This window comes from Mauremys reevesii, linkage group 9, assembly GCF_016161935.1.
Source record: "Mauremys reevesii isolate NIE-2019 linkage group 9, ASM1616193v1, whole genome shotgun sequence".
NCBI lineage: Eukaryota > Metazoa > Chordata > Testudines > Geoemydidae > Mauremys > Mauremys reevesii.
The window spans coordinates 44,370,373-44,397,993 of NC_052631.1; the positions used below are offsets into that span (position 1 = coordinate 44,370,373).

The 27,621-nt window shown below is 43.2% G+C and overlaps 2 protein-coding genes and 1 long non-coding RNA gene across 8 annotated transcripts in view; 1 reads left to right on the top strand and 2 right to left on the bottom strand.

Moving 5' to 3' along the window:
• YEATS2 (YEATS domain containing 2) overlaps positions 1-4,784 on the bottom strand; it is a 73,720-nt gene extending 68,936 nt beyond the window's left edge. For all 3 annotated transcript variants that reach the window (XM_039486895.1, XM_039486893.1, XM_039486892.1), the window contains exons 1-3: positions 4,653-4,784; positions 3,891-4,172; positions 2,438-2,555 (exon numbers count right to left, since the gene is read on the bottom strand). In XM_039486895.1, coding sequence (XP_039342829.1) covers positions 2,438-2,537 — 100 coding nt within the window. In that variant the 5' untranslated portion in view covers positions 2,538-2,555; positions 3,891-4,172; positions 4,653-4,784. The remainder of the gene's footprint in view (positions 1-2,437; positions 2,556-3,890; positions 4,173-4,652) is intronic.
• A 2,260-nt stretch (positions 4,785-7,044) lies between these two features.
• LOC120371282 lies at positions 7,045-12,982 on the top strand. Its single transcript, XR_005584250.1, has 3 exons — positions 7,045-7,146; positions 10,476-10,572; positions 12,719-12,982. It is a non-coding gene; the product is annotated as an uncharacterized LOC120371282 (long non-coding RNA).
• KLHL24 (kelch like family member 24) overlaps positions 12,920-27,621 on the bottom strand; it is a 47,811-nt gene continuing 33,109 nt past the window's right edge. For all 4 annotated transcript variants that reach the window (XM_039486896.1, XM_039486899.1, XM_039486897.1 and 1 more), the window contains exons 5-7: positions 22,440-22,628; positions 21,720-21,908; positions 12,920-20,047 (exon numbers count right to left, since the gene is read on the bottom strand). In XM_039486896.1, the coding sequence (XP_039342830.1) occupies positions 19,847-20,047; positions 21,720-21,908; positions 22,440-22,628 (579 nt within the window). In that variant the 3' untranslated portion in view covers positions 12,920-19,846. The remainder of the gene's footprint in view (positions 20,048-21,719; positions 21,909-22,439; positions 22,629-27,621) is intronic.

A 27,621-nucleotide genomic window follows, 5' to 3' on the forward strand; every position in this document is an offset into this window, starting at 1 on the left:
GAAAGGACAGTGGCATTGCATTGTATTATTCACCATGATGCTCTGTGTGGAAAACTTCTAAACTTGGTGGCCATTGTAAACTCGATTAGAGCACCCGGGTTGAATCACTGCTCATTTCAAACATTCCTGAAGAAAACTGATTCAGAATATGAGGATGTGATGTACTATAATGAGGTACATTGGCTTAATCGTGGAAATGTGCTCAAACTTTTCTTCACCTTGTGGAATGAAATCAGTATTTTCATGAATGAAAAGTCTAAAAATGTATCTGAACTCTCAGATCCAGTGTAGTTGTGGGATTTGGCAACTCTAAAAGATTTAACAAGCCATTTGAATTATCTCAATTTGAAATTGCAAGGTAAAAAAAAGGTTTGTTTCCCATTATACTCAGATGTGAAAGCCTTTCAAGCAAAACGAAAACTCTTGCGACAACACTCAGAGAGAGGAACACTATCTCACTTTCCTTTCTGTGAAAAACTTAGTTGGGATGAAAACATTAGTGTTCCGGTTCCATGCGCCCAAATGGTAAAATTACTGGACCTCCTGGGTGAGAATTTTGAGGCCAGATTTTCTGAATTCATGTCACACACAGGTGATGTTCGACTATTTCAAAATCCTTTTGTTGCTAATGTGGATAATATCCCTGCCGCTCTGCAAATGGAAGTGATTGAACTGCAATTTAACGGACATGGTTCACAAAAAGAAACTGGTGGAGTTTTACTCACTACTGCCCAATGATCAGTTAGAACTATAGTTCACTGTGAAACCAGAGACCCACTCAAACACCTTAAACGCTAGTATGGCATCAGATGCTCGGTATCACAGTAAGACACCCACACGTCAAAGTAATTTAACTTTGGATATAAAGGGCAGGGTAGTCTTTCATTAATGCAAGTCCCAGCACAGCATCATCTAATTTTTGCAAAACCTCAAATACTAAGAGTTACTCTCCTTGAAACTGAAAGTTAGAGACTTCAGCCACAATGGTGACTGAGTCCATCAAGGAAATACGGTGCCCACAAATTGGGCTGTTGTGATCTCCTTACGGGTGCCCTTAACTCCAGCTACATCAGCCCACAACTCAGTTTCTGCAATATGTTACAAATGGAACACGGCACTCTTGCCTGGCTGGAAAATTAAAGTACCTTTCCAGGAAAAGTAACTGGGTTCAAGTTAACTGACTGTAGCTGAAAGTCCAGATCAATCTCTCCTCCGCCCACTCACCCAAACTTCGGATCAGAACATTCAAACTTTGTCTACAATCAAAGCTGCACTAGTTTAAAGTAAATCCATTTAAAACCCAATTTAGTTAAACCAGTGCAAACAAACATTCCTAAACTGACTTCAACTGACACTGATTGCTTACCAAATTAAGCTAAAAATCAATATAATCCAGGTTTAACTAGATTTAGGAGACTGTCCACACAGGGGTTTGCACCAGTTTAATGAAGTAGACCTGACAAGTACATTCAAACTAAATCCCTGCCTCAAGCATGCCCAGTAGTGCACTTTCCCCTAGTCTCACCTCCAAGGCATTACTTATATAGCTGTCAACATTGTCCCCTCTCCCGGCAGCTCAGTTCTGTTTCTCTGCTCCAGCTCCTTAGCTTCCTCATATCCCAGAGACAGTTCTGTTCCCTCTGCTCTATTTCCACTCATCCCCTCTGATCCTCTGCCCTCCCACTAGCAGCTCAGAACTGCTATGCCCGATGCCGCTCAGCCCACTCCACATCCTGTGACATTCTCTCGCCCAGAGAACACTTGAACTTGTCCAGAGCTGCCAGGCAATAGGATTGTTCCCAAACTGAGCATTTTCCATTGTGCTAAATGAAAACCCATTCATCCTGTTGCTTCCTCTCTACTCTCCACTGTATTCTTCCATCCATCCAACTTTCCTCTATTAATTTTACCTTCCCTGTCTGCCTCTTTCTCCCAAGTCTCTCTCCCTTACACTGCTTCTCCAAGTTTCACTTTGTTGGCTTCCCCTGCCCAAAATTATGATCCTTTGTCTCCCCTTCTGCAAGAGTCAGACCTCTAAACATTGGCAACAACCTTCTCTTCCCAGCTATGGTTTGCAACCCAATTACATCCTGTGAGCTTATGCATTGTCTGTCAGCACTGCCTTGTTTCTTTACTTAGGCCTGGTCTACACCTAAAACTTAGGTCCGTCTAGCTACATCACTCAGTGGTGCAAAAAATATACGCCCCTCAGAGATGTAGCATAAGCCCCAGTACAGACAGCACTAAGCCGACAGAAGAATTCTCCCAGATTCTATGCATTCATTATTTGCTTCCTTATTATTTGTAGTCACTGTAACTCTAATATAATGCTAGTTTGTCTGCTCAGCTAATAGAGTTCAATGCCTGCAGTTTTCCATAGGGTACAGTATATGGAGAGTTTTAACTTCCATAAGATTCCATGACGGACAGTTCCTACCTGACTGCTCTGCTGCTTTGTGACGTTTATTTGGATGTGTGACTGAAATCTCCTCATAGTCCGGGTCCTTCTCCTCAATCACTCTCTTGATTCCAGACATGGTAGTTTGACTGCTTCGCTGAGAGGAGAAAAAGAGAATCCCATATGTTATTACCCACACTGACACTCAAACTGACTTAAGGCCTCTAAAGCCACATGATTTAATAGGGGAAGTCTGCCCTACAAATAGTAAGAGAGGAAAGGCTATGTTTTGAATGGCTGTTTCCCTTATTGCTCCTAGTTGTGATTTATCAAACTGCTCAGCTGGTCCCAAAACTCTGCATCATTCCTGTTCCAATTTTGTTACATACTAATATACAAACCAAGAGTGCAGCTCCACCTCCAGATCTGTTTCTCTTTACAAACACAAATACCTTTTAAAAGTAAATTTTATACTGAGATGGCAGGCCAGAAAGCGGACGTTATCTGTCTTGCCACTGAACAGCTACAGCAATGCGAGATAGCTCATCCCTCATCTGGAGGGAACATCTTTACAGGTGAGAGTGGAGCTCGCTTTCCATGCCTTTTTTTTCTTGGCCCCTTTACCAAGACTGCTAACAAAGAAGCCAGTTGTCATGGACTTACAATAGGGACATTTGCCTATTCAGACGTAATCTGAGACGACCAACTTTTCTCCCACAAACTCGTGAGGGATGTTCGCTACCAACTAAAGTGAAGGCACCAAATCCTGTTTCTAGTCCTCTGAATCATCCAATCCCTTATCACTGGAATGTCAGTGTTTAGTGAACATCCAAACTTGTCTGGATTAACTGATTAATACCCAATTCTAGTAAAGCTAGGATTCTCATCAGCATGTTAGTTGTCATCCCCTTTCTTTATCATCTTATTATTAGACAGTAATTTGTTCAACGCAAATTGATTCATTCTTTGGTATCAACAAACTGGGAAAGCATAATTGTGAATCAGCTGAGGTCCAAATAAGCAACAAAGATAAAAAAAAAAAAAGAGCAACACCAGAAGAAAAAGCTAGGAAAGTTATACAGGTATGAGGTGGGTGTGAATTTAAACCACTGCAGATACACAAGTATAACTCTCCAATTTGATACTTTTATTCCAGAATTAGAATGCCTTTTTCCAGTTTCACTTATGTTGCTTTGGATGGGGTTTAAACTAAGCCCCAAAAAGAAATTCTTATTCCAGAATAAGAGAGTTCACAAGGTGAGTTATACTTGTATAACTAGAAAAGTTTCCCATGTAAGCAAGACATTAGAAATCTGAAATTATGTAAGGATTTGCTTTAACATAAAAGTCTGCATTTCTCATTCAATACTCTACAGTAAAAAATGATATGACAGCAAGTATGCTTGTGTCAGCTGTAACTAAGTCTAAAATAAGTGCCCTTTCACAATCAGGTACAGTTGAGAAACATTTTGCACGTGCTTTTATTTTTTACCTTTGAGATATCAGGAATGTAAAGTCTGGTTTCCCCTGCCTTTGCTAGGGAGTGTGGGAGGTGTCCAATGTGGATTTTAAACTCTCTACCCTTTTTCAAGGAGTGGAGTGTTGAATCTCAAACAGCTGTCCTCTTTGTTGCCGCAGTTAAACGGACATTAACAAAAGCCGTTTTAAACAGTCAGAATAAAAGTTATTTTCTTTCAATTCCTCAGCTTTCAACTGTGATTTGTGTAACCACTAGTCTTCCAGGTGCCTTTACAGTTTGCAGGGTAGACAAGACCTGAATTTGAAATGAGAAAGAAAAAAAAATTCTTAGGTGATCTTTATGTGGAAAGAGCGAGGGCCCCACGAGGTTACCCGGACCCCTGGATTTGGGGAGAACGTGGCTATTCGCAAACAGGGTATGACCCTCCCCCACCACTCACGTCTCCCGTTGAGGAGGCAAACGGGCCACCTTTGTGTCTCTGGCTATGGGCTCGCACATCCCCCCAGCTGTACGTACCGCACCCCCCTGCCCGTTCAGGGACCCAGCCTCGGGGGGGGGGGGCGCTAGCTCTGCCGCAGCCCCGGGGCAAGAGGGGGGGCAGGACCGGGGCGCCCCCTGGTGCAGGGCAGCGGCCCGGGAGCTATTGCCCCTGCAGAGCCTGCATGGGGGCAGGGCGCCGGGCAGGCCCCGCCTGCTGCCCCCGAGCCATGCGGCCGCCCCCGCATTGTCCCCGCGCCGCGCTACCCAGCCCCGCGCCGCAGCCTCGCCGCCTACCGCGGTCCGCTGCTCGCCCCGCCCGGCCGCCGGCCCCGAGCGCTCAGCGCGGCCCCCGGCCGCCCCGTGCAGCAGCCGCCGCCGCAGCGAGCGCCGCCATCGGCCCAGCGACCTGCTCGGCTCGGCTCCGGCCGCCCGTCATGGCGAGGGGCGGGAGCCGCGCAGGCGGACGGCGGCGAAGGGGCGGGGCGGCCTCCGCGGGGCGCCAATGGGAGCCGGGGCCGGGCGTAGCTGAGCCGCTGCCAGCCCCAGCTCGCCTGTGGCTCGGGGCAGATCGAGCCCGGCCCCGGCTCTGCCCTGACCCGCTGGGGCCTGGGCCGCAGCCGGGCGTTCCCCAGCGGGGCCGCTGCTCCTGGGTGAGCTTCGGGACGGGTCAGGACAAGCCCCCAGACAGATACCGGCTGGCCGTGGCCAGGGTCGCGTTTGGGACCCAGTTAGGAAGGGCCCTGCAAGGGGTAAGGCGGCTCTGCACAGCGCCTGGAAGGCAAAGCGCCCTTGTCACCACACAGGGAGACTGATTTGAAGGGAACTATCACAGTTTCTCTGTCGGGAGTAAACATCTTGCTGTGTGTGTCAACGAGCCATCGGCAGCCTGGCTTATCCCTTTTTAACTCGACCTCGTGCACTCTGGCTGACCTACTACAACCAAGGGACACACTGATCAAGTGAAATGCTCCTTTAAAAATAACGCATATAGTTTTTTCCCCTCTAAAAGCGATCAATACTGGCATTTGGGGAGAGCAAGAGGAACGCTGCTGGAACAGGCTGGAGGGATTAGGAGACGGGAGGATTTGTTGTTTGTCTGAAAGGCAGAGTGGAAACTAGTAAATATTTTGCTCAGAAAAGGGACCTTTGGCTTATATGCAGGGCTGCCAGCCAGACATCTGATTTTGACCTGTCCCATGTCTAATCCAGCTTTGTATTGTTGGGCTCACACTAGAATCAATGGTGTGCAGTGACAATTGTAGGACTGCTAACTAGGGTGACTAGATGTCCCGATTTTATAGGGACAGTCCTGATTTTTGGGTCTTTTTCTTATATAGGCTCCTATTACCCCCCCACCCCGATTTTTCACACTTGCTGTCTGGTCACCCTACTGCTAACCATCGTCATCCACTGCTTCCGCTGCAACTCTGCTCTCCTGCTCCCCAGCGACAAGCTCAGGGCAGGGGCGGCTCTACCTTTTTGGCCGCCCCAAGCAGTCATGCCCGGGAGGCGCCCCGGAGCCGCGGACCTCCCACGGGCATGACTGCGGAGGGTCCGCTGGTCGCAGGCATGACTGCGGCAGGTCCGCCGGCCCATCCTGCCGCCCCCCCCGAGAAAGGGCCGCCCCACGTGCGTGCTTGCCGCGCTGGGGTCTAGAGCCGGCCCTGGCTCAGGGGATCTGTACTGGTCCTTCTGGGTGCTGCTGGCAGCGGATGGTGCAGTAGGACTGCTAACTGTCCTCGTTGGACATGTAGCTTGGCTGGGGGTTCTGGGAAAGTCTTTCCTGCCCAGCTCCTAGCAACCTCCAGGGCATGGTGTACGGCTCCACCACTTCCCCTGCAACTCTGCTCCTGCTCCCCACCGACAAGCGTGGGGAATCCATTCATGAATCCTGGACAGTAGTAAGGAGCAGTTCAACTATAGGCTGAGCAAGTGCAGAATGGTGGTAGAACATGCCTTTGGACGTTTAAAAGCTAGCTGGCGCTGTTGGTCAGACCTCAGCGCAACCAACATTCCCACTGTTATTGCTGCTTGCTGTGCGCTCCATAATATCTGTGAAAGTAAGGCGGAGATATTTATGGCGGGGTGGGAGGTTGAGGCAAATCGCCTGGCGTCCGATTTTGAGCAGCCAGACACCAGGGCAATTAGAAGAGCACAGCAAGGCGCGCTTGCGCATCAGAGAGGTTTTGAAAACCTGTTTCATGACTGGCCAGGCTTTGGTGTGACAGTTGTGTGTGTTTCTCCTTGAAGCAAATCTGCCCCCTTTGTTGATTTTAATTCCCTGTAAGCCAACCACCCTCCCCCCTTCGAAATAAAGTAATTATTGTTTTGAAAACATGCATACCGGACAAGGTAGCCTGGGTGGAGTGGGGGAGGAGGGAAGGACAAGGCCACATTGCTTATTGTAGCCACACTGAAAATCAAACTGTTTGAACGACAGCCTTCTGTTGCTTGGGCCATCCTCTGGAGTGCAGTGGCTGGGTGTCCAGAACCTCTCCACCCCACAACCGCGTTCTTGGGCGTCTGGGTGAGGAGGCTATGGAACATGGGGAGGAGGGTAGGCAGTTATACAGTGGATGCAGCGGGGGTCTGTGCTCTTGGCTTTCCTGCAGCTCCAACAGACGCTTCATCATGTCCGTTTGCTCCCCCATTAGCCTCAGCATCGCGTCCTGCCTCCGCTCTTAGCGCTCAGTTAATTCTTTCCTGGCCTCTGCCCTGAATGCCTCCACGCATTAAGCTGTGCCTTATCAGTGCGGGACGACTGCATGAGCTCGGAAAACATGTCATCGTGAGTGCATTTTTTTCGCCTTCTAATCTGCAATAAGCTCAGGGACAGACTTGATAGAGGGAGTGTAGAAACATTCTACACTCTACGATTCTGGTGGGACTGCATAGTCACCTGTGCTGCTGAGTTTGCCACATTGACCAAACAGGAAATTAAATTCAAAAGTTCCTGGGGCTTTTCCTGTGTAACTGGCTAGTGCATAAGAGTTCAAAGTGCTGTCCAGAGCGGTCGCAATGGAGCACTCTGGGATAGCTCCCAGAGGCTAATACAGTCGATTTGCATCCGCACTACCCCAAATTCGACCCAGCAAAGTCGATTTTACCGCTACTCCCCTCGCCGGGGAGGAGTACAGAAGTTGATTTTAAGAGCCCTTTAGGGTGACGGAACGGGGTTGGTTTTGTGGATGCATTCATTTTTAAATCATCCTAACGTGGCTAAATTCGACCTAACCCCATAGTGCAGACCAGGCCAAAGAGAAGTCATTTTGCAAAGCTGGTTAAAAGGGTTTAGGACTGACAATATAGGATATGTTTTCTCTAAAAGGATCAGCAGCATAAACTGGAATCATATGAAATTGATTTATTGGGAAGGAGGGGAGACAGATGATACATTTCAGATAAGGATAGTAATTTATGTTTTCTTGTCAAGAGGGAGAGCTGGTTGAGACACCAGGCAGCACAAAGGTTTTCACCATTCTGGAAAATGTATGTATCTATTCCAGAGCTGATCAAGTTAGATGAGGCTTGTTATTTCTGCACTGTGAGTTCTTCCCAAAGAAAAACTTTCTGCTTTCTTCCATGCTGTCCCTCACCCATGGGAGGAGCTCCCTGTAAACATCTGCAAAGCTATTTCATTATCCTTCCAATCCCTCCTTAAACTGTCTTCTGACATGATGCATATAAAAACAGGACAGTGATTAGGCATCCACTGTGCTGTGATGACTGTTTTCCATTATTGACCAGTATTGTCTCATTTTGTAGTACTTGTCTATTTGTTATAACCACTCATTGTGTCTTTAGGGCAGGAATAGTCTCTTTGACCTGGTCTACACTGAGGGAGGGGAGGGGTGGGTGTTGATGTAAGATATGCAACTTCAGCTACGGGAATAGTGTAGCTGAAGTCGACGTATCTTATTTCGACTTACCTCCCGTCCTCATGGCATGGGATCGACGGCCACGGCTCCCCCATCGACTCTGCTTCCGCCTCTTGCCCTGGTGGAGTTCTGGAGTCGACAGGAGCACATTTGGGGATCAATTTATTGCGTCTAGACGAGATGCGATAAATCGATCCCTGATAGATCGATCGTTACCCGCTGATCCGGCGGGTAGTGTGGATGTATCCTTTGTTCTGTGTTTATAGTGCACTACGGGGCCCTGATCCATGATAGGGCCCATCAGTGTAATCACAATGCAAATGAACAAATTTTAACATACATCAGTGGCACATTTTGGTTATTTGGTAGCCTCTTGCCAACATTAAGAATAAATATCTGCACTAAGGAAATGGTATTCACCTCATAATATCGCACGCTGTCTGGAGTGGTTCAAGACTGTGAGTGCCAACCTGAGAGCAGACTGTCAAAAAGCAGGGCAGACACCCCACACTGGTGGTGTGTTCTATAATTAGATTTCACCAACCCAGTAACAAATGTTAACTCCTGGATCACTGTAACAGTTTTACCATGGAGTCACAGGCAGTCCCCTTGGGCACTGCAGACTATCTTGCCACCCAGGCAAGCTGGACATAGTGATAAATGGTCACTTACACAAAAATCACAAAATACTGAGGTTTCTCCCAGTCTCAAGGGACCAGACACTTTCCCAGATCAATTTGTACCTTAGATCTCACACCAGAGACAATGCTGGTAACCAATTCTATAGTAAACGGTTTATTAACTAGGAAAAAGAAATGAGAGAGTTATTTACAGGTTAAAGCAAACAACATATAAGCACAGATGAGTCACAGTCTTATGTTCCAAAAAGTGACAGAGATGTAATAGTCTGTCCACTGAATGTCTTTTAGGGCTAACCCAGGCTGATCCTCAAGAACTCTTCTTTTGTTTCTTAGCTCCAACCCTTGTGAGAGTCCAAACAGCAAAGAGAGAACCATTTCTTCTTGTGAGCATCTATATATGCTCTTCCCCCAGCATCCAAACTGATGGAACGAGAGCGCCTGCCCATAACTTCATGGGTGGATGGGGCAATCAACAAAAGTTTTTGTTCTACAATTGCCATTTAGTCTTGATAGTCCTTCTTGATGGCTGGGATGGGACGGGGAGAACCACTCTTCCTGCCTACGTTCACAAGCTCAGAGGAGGCATTTTTACAATTATAAAGCAAAACGTTCATATTACCTTATAGCATGGGATACAGACTTTACAAGTAAGATTAATGCATGTCACAACTTACAAGCATTTTATAGAGTCTACACACATCTTTACAAGTCTAACGCCTATCTTAAACAATATTAACACAGGTGAGCTGGTCTGGTTTCCAGCTATGAATTTGTCAGTGCTCAGCTAACACCTACAGCCTTGGCAAGAACTGACACCTTGTTTACCAGCATCACAATATAAATATCAAATTAAGTGCATTTAAATTTCCATTTTTGTTTTGGAATTGGGTTTGGTGTTTCTTTTTTAACCAGTGTTTGGAAAATAGAAAAAATACATACATAAAAAGATTCCTTTATAATTACAAAGGGTATTCAGGACCTATTATCCCAAATTAAAAGATACTAATTTTGCATAGTGTTCAGACTTCATTATTTTAAGTCCTTCTTAGCATACATATTGTCCACCATTACTTGGGAAGGGAAGGGAAAGACTAGTAATTATGTAGTACAATAAATATCCTTCAAGACCAGAAAAAGAAAGGAAAAATAATAAATAAGCATATTTGGTTTAGGTATTTTACATATCACATAATTTCAAAGCAACATTTAAATTTTTTTTTTAAAAAACAGTAAATAGTGAAAAGCGCATGATTATTAAAAAACATGATTATTACAAAAAAGTACATAACAGGAAATAAAGTATAAACAGATCAAGATGCAAGACAAAAAACAACTCAGGAAATGAAAGTAAAATCTTATTTCACACACGATAATTTGCACAAAAAGTAGCACTCCTAGCTTGTCTGCAAAGACTTATTAGCAGTGAGTTGCAGCAAACTCATATTACAAAGATTTTTTTTCCTTATAAAATATACTACACTCTGTTTACTGTTTATAGTATTTCACAATATACTAAATGAGAACTTGAATTGTCAAAATAAATCAGCAAGATTAATTTTGCGGTGTCCTTTCTTTCTTTCTTTCTTTCTTTCACTTAGGGCCAGATTCAGATACCAATAATCATGTCAAACAGTACCTTGCTCCACAAATACTCCCATTGACTCCAGAGTAAACTGTTACCCAACAGCATTAAAGGTATGAGAACTGGACCCTTATTTTCTAATTTGCAATGGGGATCAGCAAAGATTCTGCTGTATTATATGATATTTAGGGTCAGATCCTGCAAACCCTGTCATCTCTAATTGGCTTCAGTACCAATAGTCAGGCAAAAAATGTTTTCAGGTTCTGCCGCTCAGGCCCTGATCCCACAATCATTTCTGTGATTAGTGTCAATCAAGGGCAATGGAACAACTCAAATGAACAAATGTTCCCAAGACACGTTTTTTAGTTTATACCCTTTTCCTCAATAATGTTATGAATATGTTTTAGTTTGGTTTTATTTTCTTTCTATTCTCTGCTTAAAGGAAAAGGAGGGGAAAATACGGGGAGCTATTGAAATGATTAATACTGTGAGCCTGCTGTTTTCAAGATTTAATGTGTTCTAAGAACAATTTCCAGATACCTACAAATGTATTTATTTTCATTGTTTTGTAAACAGCAGTCTGCTCTTTCATGTGAGATTACTTCTGTCAGTGCGGAGCTCACTCATTTTCTGAGAGTTTTAATTCATTTTTAATGTCTGGATAAGATTAATTTGGTTCTCACAAATGATGCTGGAAACACTCTGGCCTCATTGTGAAACACTGAGGCGGCAAGTACACTGCTGGCACGGCAAACTTGATGGTTCCCATTACAAAACATTTATTTAAAAATGCTATATACCTGATGGGTAAAATACTTAGTCTCACACATCACTAGCAGGCCTGATTCAGCTCCACAGAAACAAATGGGAATACTTAAATTTTCTCATGTAAGTTTGAATCAGGCCCTTCATCTTGTCAAGGTGTCACCCCCACTCTGAACTTTAGGGTACAGATGTGGGGATCTGCATGAGATAACCCCTAAGCTTATTTATCAGCTTAGATCTAGTAGCTGCCACCACCAAATAGTTTAAACAAATGTTTATGGGAGAGTCATTTGGAAACTCTGTCTTCCCCCCAAATATTTCCCCAGTCTTTACCCCACTTTTCCTGGCAGAATTGAGACTGATTCACCTCCCACCAAATCCTGTTGAGCCCAGATCCAAAAAACCCTTGGATCTTAAGACAAGGAAAAATCAATCAGGTTCTTAAAAGAAGACTTTTAATTAAAGAAAAAGGGTGAAAGGAATACCTCTGTGAGATTAGCATGCAAGCTACTCTCACAGACAACAGATTCAAAACACAGAGGATGTCCCTCTGGGCAAAACCTTAGTTACACAAAGAAATCCAATTTGATTCTCCCTCTATGCAAAAAAGTCACAAGAGAAAATAAACATAATCTACCTACATTCCTTCTCTAAATACTACTTTAAAAAAATGTTAGATGGCTGATTCCTGGATCCTTCACACCGGCACAAACTTTTCTGAACAGACCAAAGACTGATTTCCCTCCTCTCTCTTTGAAAACATCTTGTCTGCACATTGGTTCCTCTGGTCAGGTGTCAGCTAGGCTATGTGAACTTCTTAACCCTTTACAGGTAAAAGAGGAATTAACCCTTTATTGTCTGTTTATGACACATCTGCTCTTGGGTAAGAGCAGCACCAGCATTTAAATTACTCCCATTGCAATATAAATGGTGTCTATTATCAATTCTGCAATAATTGACTTTATTAGTTTTAGATATGTCTTGGACTATACTGAGTATCGGGTCCCAAGCAGTGATGGAATAGTATCTTTGGAAGTACAAGCACTGTACACCCACCTCTTGAAATATATTAAATAAGAGAGGGGAAGGTAATGATGGCTGCTTGGGTCTCAATGGAGTCCAGTAATCTATAAAAATTGTGTTTAGACAAACATCTCATGTTTTTATTTTTCATAGTTTTTCTACCTTCGTTCAACTTTAGTAATATAATCTGCTTACTCCTTAATCCTGAAATCAGCATTCTTAAGGCAACATTTTCCATTTGTGGATGCCCACACTGGAGACATCTTAGTCTGAACCAAACCTATAAGAAGTTTGCAATAAGATGTTAAGGGGTTGGCTACAGATCTCCTCTTACTCACATAGACACAGGGAGTGAGCTGCATTTGCACCTTGGACTCTGAGGGGATGGGGTCTGTGCTGCATTAAGTGGTGTGTGTGTGTGTGTGTGATCTGAGGCTGCATTAAGTGTTCTGTGCTCCTTCCCTTTTACAGAGAGTGTGTGTGCGTGCACGTGTACATTGCAGGGAAAGCCATCGAGACAGAGAGGAGGAGGATTCAGAGGTGCGGGGAACTCACCATCAAACTAAACAATCTGGGAAAACTCTGCCAGGGGGATCTGCAGTTTCCTCCCTCCCCAACCAAGCCTCCACTAGTGGATTCTTCCATGGGCTAAGCACAACACACAAAGCAATATTCAAAAGACAAATGTTTATTAGATACACTGAACTTAATTTTTTTAAAAAAGAATTATGCAAGAAATACATTTAAATAGAACAAGTACATAACATGTTATTGAAATTCTGTGCTACATTACAAAAAGGCATCTTTTTCCACAGCCAACATAAAGTGAAGATCTCTAAAACTGGCTTTGTGCAAGGTAATATTCAGCTGATTCTGGTACATGTTAAGTGGTCTGCACTTTTGTTCAGATCTGATTTGTGCTGTACCAATTTGTTCCTGAAAATGACATTAGCTCTTGGAGGAACAAAATGTTTTAATGTTCTGTACATAAGGAAACTGGCCAACACCCCCTTCCCCCTTCCCCCCACAAAACCCAACAACAACAATGAACTGCTTCCAAAAAGGAAAACACAAAACATAACCCCAGGTGAGGAAAGTATATCTGTTGTTTAGTGGGTGTATTCTCTTTCGCTGGAGAGGTAACGCCTATTAATATGACTCAAAGTTATTATGTGGGTGTGCACTGAAAGGAGAATAGACACTTGTGTCATGTGCTCACTCATATGAAATGAATACCAATACATTGTATTCAAGTCTCTTAGTCTCACTTATTGCCAGGTTGCATTATACAGTTGCTTCATATTACATACTTTGGGGTGGAAGGGGAAGGAAAGGGGGCGGAGCGGGAAATGTGTTGTCCTAAACAAGATATTTCTGACAGAAATTTCAGCCAAGTCCTGAACTAAGATACTAACAAAAAATGCACTGTGCACATTAAGGACAGTTGGCTAAAAACAGCAACATTACTCTCCTTTGTCACAGTGGGAGTTCTGGAAACAGAAAATAGAGAATGGAAAAAGCACACTATTACATCCCCCCAACAATTAAATCCCCCATCACTTTAAAAAAACCCAAAATTTACATATTCTGCATAAATTGATTTAATTGTGCTTTAAATTAATGAATGTAGAGATTACTGTCATTGACAAGGACATTACTGTTCTGGGCAGTAAAACTGACCTTCACAAAATATTCGGGAGGAACAATACAAGCTCATACTGAAAGTAGATGAAATATTAGTGAGTTCAAGGCACAAATATTTTGGCAACTTTAAACACATTCTTTTCTTTGGAACCAGTGGTACAAAAGAAGCTGCAATTACATATCTGCCACCATCACTTAAGTACAGCTACCTACATGCAGCACACAGTGGCTTTACCTATTTATCATTTTTGTAAAAGATCATCATAAGCACTATCATAAAATGATCAGAAAATCTAATCACACACACATAATACATACACACAAATAATTAAAAATATTGACTGAAGCATTATGATATGATAAAGAGGAGAATTTCCTGTAAATAAAACTCTCAGGCAATGTTATCTATGGATACACACTCCTAAATTACCTGGACTCTTGTACATAACATCAGTTATGAAAAACTGCTGCCATGTGTTGTCAGTGCCTTGAGAACTCGTGACTGACAGATCTGGCCTGGAGGGACAGTGGAAGGCTGGCTTCTATTTTTGCAATAGTATTGATTGAATCTAGACATTCAGAAAAAGCTAAGATTGCAGGGAATTTTTACTGAGGCTACCTGAAGGCTAGACTATGTAAAAACAACAACAACAAAACACTTGTATGCAAGATATGTGAATATAATTATTTGGCTCCATGCCAGATATCAAACTTCTTCCTGAAATTATACCTTGCCTAACAGATTCTCTTTCAGTACTTAGGACAGAGACTTTTTAATCAGGCACACCAACAAATTTAATTTGTACCTTCTCATGTGCAAAAGAATAAGTTCAAATGAAAACATCTGCCTTGCTTCTGAGTGACAAAGGATATGTCCACACTACCTGCCGGATCAGCGGGTAGCGATCGATCTATCAGGGATCGATTTATCGCGTCTCGTCTAGACTCGATAAATCAATCCCCGAAGGTGCTCCCCGTCAACTCCGGAACTCCACCAGGGCGAGAGGCGGAAGCGGAGTCGACAGGTGAGCCGTGGCCGTCGATCTCACACTGTGAGGATGGGAGGTAAGTCGAAATAAGATATGTCAACTTCAGCTACGCTATTCTTGTAGCTGAAGTTGCATATCTTACATTGACCCCCACCCCCACCACCCAGTGTAGACCAGGCCAAAGTCTAGCAAGTTTTATAATCTGCTTGAATTGGTGATTGCCACCTTCAACAGTAAAGAAAACGTTGTCCAAATTGAGCAAGTAAGAAAACTGAACCCTCCTGAGCTTCATCACTAGAAGGACCACAAGCATATCAACATGTGCATCTTTTTCTCTGAAGCTGAAGACAACGAGTTGCCAAACATGATGTTGTTTTGTTAAATGAGTCAATATCTGAGATCATGAACTGTAAGAGTGTCTAGAAAGTCCTGGTTACAGCAACCTCAACTATCAAATGAATGCACTGGAATTTATCTGTTACCTCTCCCACCCATCTATTCAGATTCTTTCTATTAATTTTCTTCTGAACTGGAATGAGAATTAGTTTGTAACTCCATCACCTCCCCTTTATGGTAGGGAACAATGAAGGTCCAGTGCACCATCAACACATTGTGGAGGAGGAGAAGAGTCTTAAATAGTAAGAAATTGATTATTTCTCATCTTGTGTCCTGGCACCTTATCAATTTAAGCAGGATAACCTGACTAATCACACAAGATAAGGCAGTGAACTCAGTCTGTCTTCTAGAGAATAGCTAACAATCACCAGTGTCTCCTGCTTTAAAGCACAGATGTCCAAAGTTTCCTCTTTGAACTTCTCCTCTGTGAAGATGAACACTTCCTTTTCCTCCATCATCAGCCTTTCCCTGAAGCTTACAGAGTGTTGAAAACCCTATAAAAATTCTGGGTGAATTAATATAGGAGGAGTCCATATCAACATCTCCTGAATTAAAGGTATCTGTGCACCATGGAGTAAGAATATCAAAACAATTTTTAATGCTGTTGTATTAGCGCATGAGGCAAAAATCAGTAATATGTTGAACTTCCACTGTTAGGAGAGAAAACACAGTGCTTAATCCTTGGATCATATAGGATGCACACACTGCAAGATGAACTATCCAATGGTACAAATGGAAGAGGTCCCACAAGTTCAGCCTACTCTGAAGGCATACGGGGTATGAGCGAACTGACCAGAAAATGAGCAACTACTAGACTCTAGGAAACACGACGTGCTGATGACTATAAAACTGATGTCATGCATGCTGTGTTTAAAAGCAAAAGGTTGTAGACCTCCCTAGGATGCACTACTTAAATTAAATCAAGTTGCAATTAAGTACCAATGTTCTTTTCAGTCAATGCCAAGATTCCGAAAAGTGGAGTGACAAAGCTCATGAACATCAAAACTCAGAAGGAAAACATTTAATCTAGCTTCTTTTAAAGCTATGAGATTTAAGGAAATTACTTTTCTCTGTTAGCTAAATATTAAATAAACACTTCACACTGAGTTTTTAAATGGGTGGAATAGCTAGAAAAGATTTTGCCCTGCTTCCCAAACATAGCTATTTTGAAATTATATCCTTGAGAAGATCTCATTCCCTGGGAGCTAGCACAAGTTGTGACTTTTCATCATGAAGATCTTTTGATTATACTGAAAGGTACTTCTGTATCTTCTCTCAAGGAATGCAAGTAGATTTTTTTGTGTGTCCATCAGGGCATGTAAGATCCAATCAAATGGGTTTGCATGATGGTGAATCTTTGAATCCATCTGTCCCTAACTGAAATGTCTTGGAGAACAAGTGACCCAAGAAAGTGGCTCCATATATAATAGATCCCTCTAGAACATGTTAGATTTTCAATAACAAGTAGTTTTCTTTTACATTTTAAAAATTATTATTTTGACAGAATGGGTGATAACTTCAACTATATATGTACTGAGTCAAAAATATTAAATATTGACTGTTCACTTAAAAAGGAATTACTGCATAAATTACTTCTGCCATTTTAGCTATACTCAACACACTAACTCTTCCATTACTGGTACAGGGTCTAAAAAGCTGCATGCAAAAAAGTTTCTTCTATATCTAAATGTCTGTATTTACTAGTATAGTAAACAGCTACTTTCAAAATTAATATGTAACAGTAATAAGATACATGTAAACAGTTAACATAGAAAAGACAACATTCTAGACTATAAACTGAATCTTCAGACACAAGGAAAGCAATGTGTTTGTATTTACAGAGTCTTATGAACACAAATAAAAAGTAATCACCACACAAATAACATTATAATATATCTACTAAATAAAAAACATTTCAGAACAGATTACTATAACAATCAACAGTCAGTATCTTAATACAAAAAGGAAGGAAGTTGGGGGAAATGGAAATCTATCTTAATATCTTATTTCTAATCAGGTGTTCCTTCCATAATTATGTTTTCACTTACAATGATGGCACAAACTATTTACCATGTTACTACAAAACAGTTACTGTGCAACTACCATTGCTGTCAATGGACCTTATTCACGGGTGCTGGAATTATATTTTCAAAGTCTGGCTTGGTGAACAGGGACCCAAGAAATCCAAAAAACGATTAATTTATCTGATTCACTTTTCTTACACTACTCCATTTCTTCCAATTTAGGTCCACCTGGGTGTATACACTCAGGGACTGATTCACTAGTTACCTCAGTATCTGCATACATTCCTGAGGTTACAGATGAAAAGGCAGAATGCGCAGTTAATGCTCAGTGCTCCTTTATAATGTCACCAGTAACTCGGTACTGAAAATGATGACTCTCTAAATGAGTCATTTCCACGCCAAGAGCCAGAATACCTATTTCATGGGAAAACTTGTGGGAAGGAGATGGAGAAGAAATTCCAAGGAGAACAGATTATGTTCCAGACATGTGGTTTGTTCCTATTCCCTACAGACTGAACAAAGAGTTCAGAACCCATAAATCTCCTGGGTCTGCTAGAGATTAGGGTTGTCCTTGAAGAGGCCCTTTGCGTTCATCTGCTCCAGTACTGTCTGCTTTCCTGGCTGGCAGCTATCCTCAGAATTCCTCATAAAAGAAGTTCAAAGGGAATGGTGTCCCTAGTCTCTGTTTGTCAGAGGATGGAGATGGATGGCAGGAAAGAGATCACTTGATCATTGCCTGTTAGGTTCACTCCCTCTGGGGCACCTGGCATTGGCCACTGTCGGCAGACAGGATGCTGGGCTGGATGGACCCTTGTTCTGACCCAGTATGGCCATTCTTATGTTCTTAAAGTAAGGAGAAACTTCATGGGGATAGAGGATATGGTGTAACTTCCTGCCTTCTGGTGGGAAATTGGTGCAAGGAGCGAGCATCCCTTCCACATGCAAACTCCAAAGCTCTATGTACAGTTTCATGAATTTGTGCCCCAACTATACAAACATATAGTTCTGTTATAGAGATCTAAGCAGGAATGGGAGGAATATCTTCAGCAAGATTTTCAGTTTCATTGAAAAGCAATGGGCCAAAATTTCAGAGGATACTTTGGAAGTCTCTAAGCCTTCAAAACTAAACAAGTTAAAATATACTCCTCACACAGTCACATGGTTAAATGGATGGGTCCCTGGGTAGTGTTCTGGTGAAGTGGGGAAATTTTCAGGTCCACACGTGCCCCCTATAGGGTTTATGGGAGCTCAATAGCACTGGAAAATGTGATTGTCTGAAGAAATCTGTAGAAGCAGAGTTGGCAGATATCCTGGAACTTCGCATAACGAGGTACCACAAAGATCAATTTATAAAACAGCAGAGTTAGGCCTGTAGTCCCTAGCTCTTTCTATCAACACAGAGTTTACACTGTGGAATTCATGAAGTTAGAATATCCCCTTGACTAGGGGTCTATTCATGCAGTAGAATGATGAAAGGTACCTTGCAGTTAGCAAAGAATGATACCAGGAACTAGCAGACTTCAGCTCTACAACTCAAGGAGGTCAGAACTGGGATACAAAACTGCTTCACAGAAGTGTGCCTATGCTGCAAGGGTCATTATTTTTTCATATGCATGTAGTCCAATATTTGTACGACTTATAATAAATTATTAGCAACACTAAGGTCTGTTATTATGAAAACAATAGTTACTGCAACTTTTTGCAGTAGCTCAGAGAACAACCATGATGCCACTCTATTCCCTATCAATTTACAGAGGAACATTATTTCTCAAAGGTTTTAATATTTATTTCCTATGAATCATTGCATTTAAAAAAATCTATAGTAGTGGGTGATCATGAAAAAGTCTATTTGGTAAGCCAAGCAATTTTCTGATAAAAGAACATCATTCTGACAAGGTGAGTGAGATAATATCTTCTATTGGACCAACTTCTTCTGGTGAGAGAGACAAGCTTTTGAACTTACACAGAACTCTTCTTCAGCTCTAAATAATCTCAAAAGCTTGTCTCTCTCACCAACAGAAGTTGGCCCAATAAAAGATATTGCCCTCACCCACTCTGTCTCTCTAATATCCTGGGACCAGCATGGCTACAACAACACTGCATCATGCCTGTTGATCAGAATGATATGCACTCTTTTAAACCAACACATTTTTTGTAGGTCGATTTGGTTAAATATTTTCAATTAACAGACTCTGAAATAACTGAAAAAATAATACAGACATCAGTCCTTAAAATATAGGCACAGCTATTTGTGAAGGCACATTCCCTACACAACATCCCAAATTTTAATTACTGATCACAAAAAAGGGGAAAACTGTGTAAATATTAGTTCACTTCTATCATGCCAGAAATGGCTGAACGGGTCCTGGATATGTTTGTAGATATTTTTTTTTAACCTTTTAATTAACTGAAAACATTTTTTTTAAAAGGCACATGGATATTTAGTTTCATATGACACTGAAGGAAAAGTCAGTTTCCCATTTTATGAATCTTTGAAATTCTGTCCTGTACCAAGGCACTGCATTCTTTCATAAGATTTCCTTTCTTTACAGTTTAAAGCCTTTTTCATTGTATCTATGAATAGTCACACAGCCATGATACGATACTGGCCTGGGCATGGCTGCTACTCCCGTGATGATGCCTGTTGCAGGATCATAACAAAGAATGGTGTCTGTGGCTTCTCCATTTTCTCGTCTTCCACCAAGGATATAGATTTTGCCGTTACACACAGACATGCCACAGTTTTCCTGTTTATCAAATACACAAACAAATACAAGACTACTTACAAAACCCAAACCCTATTCAAGGTTGGAGAGATAGTACAGCATTTTGACTACCAAAAGGAGATAGCTTGGTGCTATATTATTTCCTTCTGGTGCTGCCCACTGGAGAAAGCAGGATACTGCTCCTCTGGTCAACCCGGGGAAGTAGCTGCATGATAATCCTGAAGACTTGGGCTATTCAGGCATCAGGCTATGAGGGGTTGAAGCAGCTAAGTATGGCTGATTCAGACTCTGTACATGAGATATCCAGTGTCTGGGGATAGTACAATCAAAAGCAGCTAACATAAGAAAACGGTGGAGAATGGAGGGATTGAAAGAAGAGAGAAAAGTGGAAAGACTAAATGTAACAAATGTGGACTGGGAACAGGGAGAGAGGTAACAATTAGTGGTTAGAAAAAAGGAAAGACAGAGCCAGGGACAGAGTAAGTAAGAGACAAAGAAAGGAGATGCTGGGTTCTAGAGAAAAAAGGAGGCTAGGAGTTATTTTGTCCTAAAGGCAAGACAGAAAGAGGGAGTCAAAGCGAAAACACTATGCAGAAAATGGTAAAAGGAAGAGATGGAAAGTGGGGAAAAGGGGCAGAAGCAGATCTCTTTGAGGGCATTTCCCCCTCCATTTTACAGTGTTTCATTAGTAGATTTTCAAAAAACATGGTGAAATTTATTGCTATAGGATGACATACAAATAGTATCCCAAGGGGAAGGGCACACACAGAAATTCTGTTCAGAAGGCTCATTCACACATTGCTGTGACACTGCTCTCTGCTGCTTTTAGTTCTACACAGACCAGTTTCATGCTCTGTTTAAAACATTTTCCTACAACATTTTGTAGTTCTAATCAATTTCAAGGCAACAATACTTTGACTAAACAAAAGGATCCAACTGAATTTAGTATAAATACATGTTCGGATGTGTTAAATTGGCGTAGTGGTTTCCAATAAGTAGACTGCCCATTCTAACATATTGGCGCTCACCTGAAGTGTTACTTTTAGATGTTTCATGGTTTGTTTTTAAGTGTCTAGACTATAAAGAGTAAGGATATGATTTTGTCATGGAGGTCATGAATTCTGTGACTTTAACAGAACTCCATGACTTCTTTGGCTTCAGCCCCCACCAGAGCAGCAGGGCTGAAGCAGCTATTTGGCCCTGCTGCAGGCACAGCGCCAGGGCTGGAGCAGTGGCCAGGGTGGACTTCTGGGCTGGAGCAGCCACAGGGGCTGGAGCAGTGGCTGGGTGTGGAACAGAGGCCAGGACTGGGTCCTGGGCTGGAGCAATCGCCTGGGCTAGAGTAGCAGCTAGGGCTGGAGCAGCTGCCCAGACTAGAGCAGTGGCCAGGGCTGGTTCGGCCCCCAGGGGCCAGAGCAGTGGCCAGGGCTGGAGCTGTGGCCGGTGTTGGAAAGTCAAGGACAGGTTGTGGGCTTCCGTGACTTTTTGTTTATTGCCCGTGACCTGTCCATGACTTTTACTAAAAATACCCATGACAAAATCTTAACCTTAATAAATGAAAAGCTAAAACTAGCGAATCTGAGAGATGTAATTTAACAGAGTTTCATATCAAACTCATTTCATATCAAATTATGAATACAAGGAAAATAAAATACATTTTTAGATGTTTCCAAGTATTTTTAGTGTTTATTACCTGTCTGCTGAATGTATTCTGTACATGCATCCAATAATCCTCAACTGGATCATAGCAGTAAATTGCCTTGGTGAGCCCTCCCGCGACATAGATTAGATTGTTTAGAGATACAGCTGTTATGCATCTCTTTGCAATGGGGATAGTTGCACGGAGCAACCAAGAATTAGTATCGGGATCATATGATTGAACCTGAAAACAAGTAAACACATTTTAGGTTTAACACCACAAATGAACAAAAATCAAACTTATTATTTGAGGTACATACAGAAGTTTTGATTCAAAGAGATTAAAGATAACAGTATCTATTTGGAGTGCCTCACAAAAAACCCAAAGTAACTCAAGATATTGCTACGTCAAAAATATACACCTTGTTCCTACTGTACATCTGCAACATTAAAAACAAAAAATATTAAACAGCAGCAACTTACATAATACATTATATAGTATATTACATTCTTTACTTAAATATGCTGTTTCATTAAGAACTTGTATGGCTCTTAACACACAAAGCGAAAGATGATGTGACTACGACAAAGACTATTAATGGCATAACTGTGCTTTATTTAGTTAGCTTTTTCTACTGTGAGATATATACTTTGCATTCAGGCAGTAGGCTGGGCCAGGAGATTTGTAATTCAGTTGAAATATCTCTCTGTATAATTTACATTTTTAGCAGTATTATTAAGATACGCAGAAAGGAAATAAATATAGTTAACTAACCTTGTCAGAGCACGTGTTGTCATCAGGACCTCCACCAATCACAAACAATTTGCCTACACAGCTGGTTATTGCTGGAGAACTCACTGCTTCTTTAAGTGGAGCTACCTCTGTCCATCGATTGGAAAATGAATCGTAACATTCTACACTGCTGAGTCGACTTTGCCCATCATACCCTCCAACTACATACACCTATACAAAACAAAGAGAAAATAGCATCTTCTTTATCTTTATCTCCAGTTTTAATTAAGCAAGTATAGGATTAAACTCATTCAAAGCTTCAGTGCCTCAGTTCTGATTTGCTATATTTTTGAATGCATAGGTTTTCCCCCCAGAAAGCTTCTATGCAGAAGAACAGGAATATTGCCTTTTAAGATTCTGAGCTAAAGAATCTCAAGAGAGCAGCCATACACTGGTATGTGGGGATACTGGAATCAATGGACACCAGAATATATGTTACAAATATGGACATTAGATTTCCTTCTTACTTGAACATGCTCTATAAGAAATCTCTATGATTATCGTCACTGATATTACAAATTATATTCAGAAATAAAAAGAAACTATTTAACTCTTTTCTCATCAACTTTTTACTTCTCTCTTTCCTGTCTAAAATGACATTCTTTACTCTGATTTACCTTTTGGTCACATATTTTCTTACCTGACTGCCTATCACATAAGTTACAGTAAAGAAAAAGAGACTGACAAGTATATTACCATTAGCATATTGACAGATATACTGTCTCTGCTCAATTTGTTCACCTCAGGTCAATCCCAACTTGAAGCAGGTGCTGTAAGAAGCCACATACTACAGTTCCCTGATGAGTGTATATATCGCCATTCACACTCATGAATGAAACCTGTGGGGATTGCTGATCTCATTTATTGTATTTGTATAGAATAATAAAATAGGCCTTTGGAACTGCAGCAAGAATAAGAGTTTCTTTACTGATTTATATTTTGATTTAAATGTTCAATATACATGCAGATTATTAAATAAAAAGGCCCAGATATTCTGCTAAAGTCACAATTAATTTGAGTTAGTGACTGCATAAGTGAAGGATTTGCAGATAAAAGATGTCTAAGGCCCAGTTTTATTTTATGTACCAAATCATTGTTGGACACATGCTTAACCTGTGTGTTTATGAAGAGGTGTAATTGGCTGCTCGGTTGTACCCATAACATTTATCTCCTTTTAGATCTTCCACAATGTACCAGAACAGTGCTCCATGTGTTGTTCATGTCCACTCCAATCAGGTGTATGTGCGCCACATGCTCAGTCATCAGAAAGTTTTCCCTTTTCCCCTGGAGTGGCACCTTCATGGCGCTCAGTATATGATCCTGCCGACCCAGCCCTGCTTGGTTCCTTCTTGCCGGCTACTCCGACAGAGGGGTAGGAGGGTGGGCATTGGAATGGACATGAAAAACACATCTTGAAGAACAACAGTTACGAGAAGGTAAGTAGCCATTTTTTCTCCTTCGAGTGCTTGTTCATGTCAATTCCAATCAGGTGACTCCCAAGCTCCACCCCAGAGGTGGTGTCAGAGTTAAGGGAACACTGACTGGAGCTCCGCTCTGCCGAATGCTGCATAATCTCTGGCGTGCTGGATAATAGCATAATGAGTGGTGAACGTATGCACCAAGGACCACGTTGCTTCCCTGCAAATTTCTTGTATCTGGACCTGGGCCAGGAACACTGTTGACAAGGCCTGTGCCCTCGTCGAATGTGCCGTAAGTGCCAGGGCTGGGACCTTGGCCAGCTTGTAGCATGTGCAGCTGTAAGATGTGATCCAGGAAGATATTCTTTGAGATGAGACCAGGAGTCCTTTCATCCTGTCTGCTCCTGCTACAAAGAGCTGGTTCGATTTCCTGAATGGCTTAGTGCGCTCGATGTAGAATGCTAGTGCTCGCCGAACGTCCAATGGGTATAGCCTCTGCTCTTGACTACTAGCATGAGGCTTAGGATAGAAGACAGGTAGAAAAATGTCTTGGCTAGTATGAAAAAGAGTGACACTACCTTGGGAAGAAAGGCTGGGTAAGGCCTGAGTTGCACCTTATCCTTGTGGAAGATCGTGTAGGGTGGATTGGAGGTAAGAGCCTTTAGCTCTGACACTCACCTAGCTGATGTGATGGCCACCAGGAAGTCTACCTTACACGATGGACAGAGAAGGGAACAAGTCGTTATTGGCTCAAAAGGGGGGCCCATTAATTTGGAGAGGACAAGACTGAGGTTCCACACTGGGACAGGCTGTCTGGTCTGAGGATGTAGGCATTCCAAACACTTGAGAAAACGGCCTACCATGGAGTTAGCAAATACCGATCTGCCAGACGCTCCAGGATCGAAGGCTGAGATAGCAGTGAGATGTACTTTGATGAATGACGGTGCCAGTCCTCGTTGTTTCAGGTACAGAAGGTACTCCAGAATGAGTGGTATAGACTCCTGTAGTGGAGGTGTATGCTGCTGAGGACACCAGCAAGTGAACCTTTTCCACTTAGCTAGATGTGGCTCTAGTAGATGGTTTCCTACTGCGAAGTAGGACCTCCCTTACTGGTTCTGAACACAGAAGCTCCATGGGGTTTAACCATGAAGCTTCCAGGCTGTGAGATGGAGGGACTGGAAGTCCAGGAGGTGAAGGCGACCGTGGTCCTGAGTGATCAGATCGGGATGCAGTGGTAACTCGACTGGAGTGTCCACACACAGTTCCAGGAGTGTGGTGTACCATTGTTTTCAGGGCCATGCTAGGGCCACCAGAATTACGTCCGCTCTGTCCCTGTGGACCTTGAGAAGTACCTTGTGCATGAGAGGGATTGGGCGAAAGGCTTACAACAGGTGGCCTCTCCAGGGAAGCAGAAACGTGTCCATGATTGAGCCAGGACAGTGATGCTGGACGGCGCAGAACATTGGAAACCTCATGTTGTTCCTGGTGGTAAACAGGTCAACCTAGGGAAACCCCTACCCTTGGAAGATGGAGTGTATGACATCCAGACAGATGGACTACTCGTGATTTCGGAACGATCTGCTGAGGTAGTCTGCTAGTTTGTTCTCCACTCCTGGGAGATACGATGCCTCAAGGTAAATGGAATGGACTATGCAGAACTCCCATAGTTGGAGGGCTTCTCGACATAGGGTGGAGGAAGAGGATCCACCCTGCTAGTTGATGTAAAACATGGCAGTGGTGTTGTCCATCATCACCGCCATGCACTGACTTCGTAGCTGGGCCCACAAGGTTTGGCATGCTAACCATACTGCCCTGAGCTTCTTGTTGCTGATAAGAAGGGGAAGCTCCTCCTGTGACCATAGGCCCTGTGTTTGTAGGTCTCCCAAATCCGCACCCCATCTCAGAGCTGACATATCTGTTACAGGGGCCAAGGAGGGCTGGAGGATGTTGAATGGAACTCCCTCGCAGACTGCCCAGGGGTTGAGCCACCACTGGAGGGACTCGAGTACTTGCCCAGGCACCATGACCACTACATCCAGACTGTTGCGTCCTGGGCGGTAGGCCGAAGTGAGCCACGCCTGGAGTGGCCTGAGCCTCAATTTGGCATGGAGAACCACGTAAGTGCAGGCTGCCATGTAGCTGAGGAGACTCAGGCATCTCCATGCTGTGGTGGTCGGGAATTGCCTGAGGCCCTGAATAATGTCTGTCATGACCTGGAATCAGTTCTCTGACAAAAACACTCTTGCCCGTACCGAGTCCAGCAGCGCCCTGATGAACTCTACTCTTTGGGTCAGTGACAAGGTTGACTTGTTCACATTGAGGAGGAGACCCATTCTGTTGAAAGTATATCTGACTAATTCGACTTGAGACTCCATGTGCTCCCTGGTGAGGTCCCTGAACAGCCAGTCGTCGAGGTATGGGTATACCTGCACCTGCCTCCTTCGAAGGAAGGCTGCTATGTTGGACATACACTTGGTGAACACTTGGGGGCTGTTGACAGGCCGAAGGGGAGGACCGCAAACTGATAATGTTTTTGGTCAACCACAAACCAGAGAAATCATCTGTGTGCTGGTCGAATGGCTATGTGAAAATACACATCTTTCATGTTGAGGACAGTGTACTAGTCCCCCGGAGACCATGTGGAACTTCAACTTTATCATTAATTTGTTGAGTCCTCACAGGTCTAGGATGGGTCTGAGACATACTTTGGCTTTGGGGATCAGGAAATAATGGGAACAGAATCCCTTGCCCCTTAGCTCCTGAGGAACCTCCTCCACTGCCCCTGTTGCAATGAGCACTTGCACCTCCTAGATAAGGAGTTGCTCATGTAAAGGGTCCCTGAAGAGAGACAGGGAAGGGAGGTAGGAGGGAGGGGAGGAGCAGAATTGGAGAGAATATCCCACTTCTACCATGCAAAGAACCCAGCAGTCTGATGTTATTTGAGACCATGTACAGTAAAAGTGGGATAGGTGAGTCATAAAAAGAGGGGGAAGGATCCAATGTCATAGTGGATGTGCAGTCCTCGGGCATCCCTTCAAAAGGCCTTTTTAGAGCCAGATGAAGGTTTGCTTATAGCCATGAGTTCCTCCTCATGGCTACTCCTGAGGAAAGGATGCAGGCAGCTGAGCCTGCCGAGTCCAATGAAGCCTGGAGAGAGCTTCACACCACTGCCTTCCCTTCAGCAGTGATAGCCGAGAACTCAGCTATGGAGTCTGGTGGAATCAGCTCCTTATGCTTCAATATGGAGGCCCACGAGTTGAAGTTGTACCTGCTGAGCATAGCTTGCTGGTTAGCTATCCTCAGCAGTAGCCCCCAGTTCTGTAGATTTTCCTGCCAAAAAGGTCCATCCTTTTTGACTCCTTGGATTTAGGGGCCAATTCTTGCTGCCTCGTCTCTCATTCACCACCGATACTACGAGAGAGCATGGTTGCAGGTGAGAGAACAGGTATTCGTATCCCTTGGAGGGAACGGAGTACTTGCGCTCTAGCCCCCTGGCAGTGGGCAGGATTGAGGCAGGGATTTGCCACAGAGTCTTAATATTGCTCTGGATAGTTTTTATTAGTGACAGAGCTACCCTGGATGGTCCCTCTGGTGCAAGGAGGTTGACCTTGGGGACTTCAGGTTTGACCACCTTCTCCTCCTGTAACCCATGTTACAGGCAGTCCTTTGTAGAAGGTCCTGGTAGGCCCTGTGGTCAAATGGGAAAGGGTCCGAGGTTGAAGCTCCCGCCACCACTCCATCTGAAG